We start from the raw sequence: 6000 nt of genomic DNA, 5'->3' as shown, positions 1-6000 counted from the left end.
CCCGCCCCTCGATCGGACCAATAAAAAGCTCCGCAGGAACCGGCCCAGGTGTGGAGGCCGATGTAGGCAACGCCTGGCGCGTGAGTGGCAGGCGCGGCCCGAGGACTGGGTGGAGGGGGCGTGCGCACTCGGCTCCGCCCCTCGGGCCTCGCGGAGCAGCCTGGCGGGCCCCGGGCGGCCGGGGCGGTGGCGGCGCTGGGGAGGGCGGGCCGGGGCGGGCCGGGGCGGGGCGGCCGGGCGGCCGGGGCGGGGCCACGCTTCAGCCCCGCGTCCCGCTCCCATGGCCGCCCCCGGCTCCCGGCGCTGCCCCCTCTCCCCCGGGCCGTGCCCCGGGGCCCCGCACTGACGGCCCATGGCGCCGCCCGCCGCTCGCCTCGCCCTGCTCTCTGCCGCCGCGCTCACGCTGGCGGCCCGGCCCGCGCCCAGCCCTAGCCTCGGCCCCGGACCGGGTGAGTGAGCGATCCCCGACGCCGGCCCTGCGCGGTACCAGCCGGAGGGGCCAGCCTGGGAGGTACAATCCCCTCGCCACTACCCTTCGGGACTCCTTCCCCAAGCCCTTCAGCGACGCCCCTCAGGTGAGGGCGGTCCCCTGCCTCAAGACCCAAGACTCGCCCCAGGCCCCTCAGCGATGCCCCCGAGCCCGGTTGGTGCCCACCCGCTTCAGGAGTCCCTCAGCGACACCCCCGGCCCCGACGCCCTCTATGTTTTAGTACCTCCTGAGACCCCTTCTCCAAGCTCTTCAGCAACGCCCCCCGGGGTGGGACGTCTTCTCTGTCTCCAGCTCCTCAGCGCCTTCTCTCGGACCAGGACACCCCCTCGGCCCCGGTACCTCCTGGGATCCGGTCCCTCAGTCTCTCAGCGACGCACATCTGGCCAGGACACTCCCCCACCCCGCCTCAAGACGCTGACTCCCCTCCCCAAGCCCCTCGGCGAAACCTCTCCCTTGGGCCAGGATCCCCTCCACAAGCCCCACAGCGACCCCCCTGCACCCCCGCGCCTCCTTGCTCCGGAGCTCCTCTGCCCCGGTCGCGGCTGCGCCAGCTCGCCCAACACTTTAGTTTCCCCCTCGTGAGGAGTCGAGTTGTCTTGCCCACTCTGCAAGAGTGGGTCTGGGTCTGGGTCCAGACTACCCGTAGTACCCAGCCGGGGTTCCCCTCCCACCCCCTGCCCCCCGCCCCCCGAACCGCTTTGAAATTCCTCATGACTCAGGTGCCAGCCCAGCTCGGAGACTGGAAAAAAGTAAAGGGTAATGGGTAATTTCTCCCTACAGAGCTTAGGGTGCTTATCCTGAGGGTGCAATGCAGAATCCTGATTCCCAGGTAGCCCCACACTTTAAATAAGGCCACGCTGCTCCTCGGGCCAAGGCCAGGTCTTCCCCTAGGTGGGGCCCTGGACCAGGATAGAAGCTCTGACTTTGCTTAGCTTCCATACACACCCTTCCTTGCAGCAGAACTCTATCCAAGTTGAAGAGCTGGCAAGAGGATGTTATCTGGCCCAGTTGTTTGGGTATTGAGAATTGGGCATTACTGAAAAAGACAGGAAGAGTTCATTACTAGTTTGCCCAAGTAAGAAGACCTGCCTTCAGGTTCTCCACCCAAAGTTGCAAACTGTGATGCTGGAAAGAGGATATTGCTGCCAAAAGAAAATTCAGTATTGCTTTGTTTATTTACTAGCTTGGATTAATGAGAAGAAAGGACTTGGTGTTGTCACTTACTTTGAGCCATGCCTTCAGCTTCTGAACTTCACTTTTCTTATCTATGAAGGAGGGAAAATGAGAACTCCCTTGCAGGGTGTTGCGAAAATTAAATAATATACTGCAGGTAACACCCACATATAGAAGGCAGTCAATAAATATATTTTAATAATACTTTTTATAGTGCTTCATAGTTTACCAAGTAGTAGTAGACACCTCATTTGCCCTGGGAATGCTCTGAACTTCCAGTCTGATTAATCCCTGTAAAAGGCAAAGCTTGGCTTTAGATCAGTAGAAGGGAGATCGCCAAGTATTGTAAACCTTAGGTTCAGGAATTGGTTTTTGAGTGATCGGTGGCATTTTAGGGGACTTCTGCAAAACCTTCTGCATAAGTTTGATCATTTCTACTGTTTGCCGTATGTAAGGAATGAAGGAGGGACTTTCTGAGAGCCAGGATATGTCAACATAACTGTAACCTAGTAACCCCTTAGCACCACTTTGCCATCTGTGTGGTCAGGATTTAATGTTCTACAGAGAGAGAGGTACTGGTGGAAATAAACTGGTTCCCCTTCTGGAAAGGGCAGAGCAATAGCTCTGAAAAGTGTTAAGTGAGCCAACTCTGTGCTTACACTTGTTAAAAGGTGGTGTCCTTTCCTCAGGCACTTTTGCTTTGCAAAGAAGTATCAAATGCAGCAGCTCTCATGTAATGCGAACTTCAAACCTTGGTGTACTTTTATTTGGGAGTCTGAGGTAGGGACAAATAAATAACCAGTGTGAAATAATTCATGATAAGTGGCCCAAGTTCCCATTTCATTGAGCCTCACCAGCTCTTTTTTCTACTATACTGTGATGTTTCCTCTTTAGTTCCAGAAGCAGTTTTAGGGAGATACCCCATGGTCTTGAGCATCATATCCTGCCTCTAGTCTACCCACTAGTATTTTTAAAATCCTTTCTAAAATCCTTTCCAATAAAAAACACGTTTTAGTCTGAGGATATGCCAAAGTTGCCATTTTATATTTTTTGATACTGTAATTTTCTCTAGAATTTTGTGGATGGAAAAAATTATTTCAATACTTATATTCTGTACAATTTTATAATATTTAAATTACTGGTGGTTTGCATTTTTGAATGCTGACTTTATAAAAACAGTTAGCTCATTCCCCATCAATGCTACTTCTAATTACAGTGTGTAGCCAACCCCAAATGATCTCCCTTTCCATTCTTTGAGATTCTCTCCCTTCATGCACAACTGATAAAGAGGAAGATAGAGGTTAATGGTGCAATCTAGACTCCCTTTTCAAGGAGGAAGGCAGCCAGGGCCATGGGGTTGATGGGCTCTTCGAAGTGGATGTCTATCTGGAATTTACTGACCTGCCAAAGAGAGCCAAGAGGTAGAAAGAGAAGAGAAGGCTAGATGGTCTTTGGTTATTTGAGTTTTCTATTGAAAGCAAACTACCTGCTTGGGCATTTCACTACATTTAGGTATCAGGTGTGCATCAACAGCTTTTCGGCTCAGGTTACATTTTCTGTGAACAGCCTTTTGTAGTTGATGTTCATTCTCCTCTAACTCCTCTTCTAGAATTCATCCCATTAGTCAGTAATATGTCTTGCTATAAAACCTGTGAGTTCAGCTAAGAATGAGAGCATCATACTGTACAGAGCCCTGTCCCTCTTCTAATGTTAATAGAATTACCTGTATGCAACGTAGGCGCTGAGAGGAGTGAAATGGACCTACATGCATAACTGTTACTTTTATGCTTTGAGTATTTTAAGAAACACAAAACTGTCAAAACTGATCTGGTATCAAAGAACCCTGGGTTTTTTTTTTTGCAGAAATTTGGTTTGGCCCCTAAACAAAACTATTTAAATGTTTCAGATATGCAATGCGACCCTTTATAAATCTTAATGCAAAAAGAAGTTCCATTTAGGTTTATTACTAATAAACAGCAAGTTGGTGCACTTATTATAGATATTATTAATACACTCACTTATGATTTAGTATAGTTGAAGTTAAAATATACTGCTTTAAATAGCTTCATCATACAGATTAGAGGTGTTTGGTGATGGGCAGTACACCAGCTTTAGTTTAGAATTTTTGAGCATTATAATGCCATCTGAGGCTCTAGGACAGGTGTTGGCAACTATTTTTTGGAAATAGCTAGACTAAATAATTTGGGCTTTGTGGCTCTGTTGCAATTACTCATTTCTGACTATGTAGGGCAAAAGCAGCCAAAGACAAAATGTAAGTGAATCAGCGTGACTGTGTTCCAATAAAACTTTATGGACACTGAAATTTGAATTACATGTAATTTTTATATGTCACACAATATTGTTCTTATGATTGATTTCAACCATTTAAAAACTTAAAAACCACTCTTAGCTCATGGGCCATACTAAAAGAAACAGGAGTCCAGATCTGGCCCACAGTCTATACTTTGCTAAGTCCTGTTCTAGGTTCATATGTATTAACTTTTTCTAGCATTCACTGGAAAGAGGACAAGGAGGCTTGATTTTGGTGAATAAATGAACCTTTTACCTTTTACTATTAACTAACTTTAAGAGACATATGGGAGAAATGGTTAAAATTGTAAATTTTATGTTATATATATTTTACCGCAATTTAAAACAAAGATACATGTGGGGAGAAGTGCATGCACATACATTTAACTCTTTAAAAAGACTTTAAAAAATGCTTTAAAAAGAAATTTAGTATGGTTCAGTGTGCACTATATAAAGAAAATAGTGCCTGCCTTGGAATTGGCCCATGGTTTGTTCAGCAATGCAGATGTTGCTTGGAACAAACCGTTGAGAGATCTGTTTCTCAGAGGAAAGCCCAGGCAGCAGGTGGCACCAGCCCTGAGAATTAGAAAAAGAGCCAGGAAAAAAAGGAAGAAAACAAACTTCTATCATTTTCCGAAATAGTTGAATTTTATTTCCTTGGTCCCATTGTCATTTTAAAAGTGGCCTTTAAAAAACAACAATGTGCTTAGCATGGCTGATTATTTTGTTTTAATTAAAATATTTTTGAAAAAACAAAATTAAACATTTAAACATACCAAGATGATTGTGTTTGTACTGTGGAACAGTTAATGCAAAACACTTGAGTGAGGCCGGAAGTTTGGATCTGTAGCTTTTGCCTGAGGTTTTGCCTCCTGAATAAGGATAACAGAGGAGGAAGTGAATGTGTCCCTTGAAAAACCTACCTATGAAGGTTTTGAAGTGAGATCTCCTCAAGCCCCTGATGCCTCTTGGCAGGTTAGTTCCCGGCTAATTCACTGTGCGGTCCCTGAATGGGTGAGAGCGATGACTGACGTTCCTTCCATAATCAGTTAGACCTTGAGAATCCAGCTGGAACCTGCAAGTATTAGTCTAGGAGGAGCAGCCCAAGGTCACTCTGTTTTTCCCTCTCTCTTTTGTCCTCAGTGTCTTCCTGTCAAAATGGTAGTGCTTTATCAGACCTCACCTCTGAGATATTATCCTGGATTCAAACTGAACAGGGGAAGGGAAGAGGCCATTGTACAAATGTCAGAAGGGTATTCATATTACCCAAAAAATAGCCACCCTACAGAAACTTGCGTTCTCCTCCTCGAAGGAAGTCTCCCTCTCGCCCCTTTTTAAATCTTTCTAGGTAAACATCTCCCTAGCCTGAACTTGCACCAGATTGAAGAGGAATGATTCTGGGTGCTAGGAAGTACCTGGCAGACACGAGTTTAGGCCACCTCACATACAAGTTTGCCTCTCTCCCTCCCAGTTCTAACAGGACCCTCACAGGGCTGCCTCTCTGCTGAGCCCAGCTTCTAGTTTTTCTTGCCACTGATTTAATCCCTGGCAAGTAGCCAAAGCATTAAACTTTTATTGTTCAGTTTACCACAAGGGCAGGGCCTTGCTTCTAGTGGGCTGAAGAGGCTGCAGCCGCTTCCAAACCCGAGTGTCACACCACATTAGCAACTTCAGATTTTGAGGGCTGGATTTCTTTCAATTTGGTTAGATTCTTGGTTAGAACCAGAACAGTATACTCACACTTAAAGTCTGAAGGCTAGCAAATTGTGAAAACAGCACAGACAACTTTTAAAGATGATTCAAAATGGTTGCAGGATCAGCATATACAACTCACTCTACATGGTTTTTCATACCTTCTAAACAGGTATGTTAAATGGCTGTCCATGTTCCTTGATATCCTAAAGTTAGATGAAATCATGAGGACAAAGTAATTCTCTTCGAGACCATTAGGGTTTGTTAACCGATGCCATCACAGTATGTAAATTACTTGCTGCTGTTCAATCTATAAAAATTCATCTTCAAAGAAA

General features: G+C 46.3%; 1 protein-coding gene across 2 annotated transcripts in view; it reads left to right on the top strand.

The window, feature by feature from the left end:
- Positions 1 to 300: 300 nt before the first annotated feature.
- Positions 301 to 6000, top strand: part of KREMEN1 (kringle containing transmembrane protein 1) — a 63377-nt gene continuing 57677 nt past the window's right edge. The window contains exon 1 of one of the 2 annotated variants that reach the window (XM_016164308.2): positions 301 to 449. In XM_016164308.2, coding sequence (XP_016019794.1) covers positions 353 to 449 — 97 coding nt within the window. In that variant the 5' untranslated portion in view covers positions 301 to 352. The remainder of the gene's footprint in view (positions 450 to 6000) is intronic. The other variant, XM_036221858.1, reaches the window with a different exon arrangement.

Source organism: Rousettus aegyptiacus, unplaced genomic scaffold, assembly GCF_014176215.1.
Source record: "Rousettus aegyptiacus isolate mRouAeg1 unplaced genomic scaffold, mRouAeg1.p scaffold_m13_p_5, whole genome shotgun sequence".
Lineage (NCBI taxonomy): Eukaryota > Metazoa > Chordata > Mammalia > Chiroptera > Pteropodidae > Rousettus > Rousettus aegyptiacus.
This window is presented reverse-complemented; position numbering and strand designations above follow the sequence as displayed.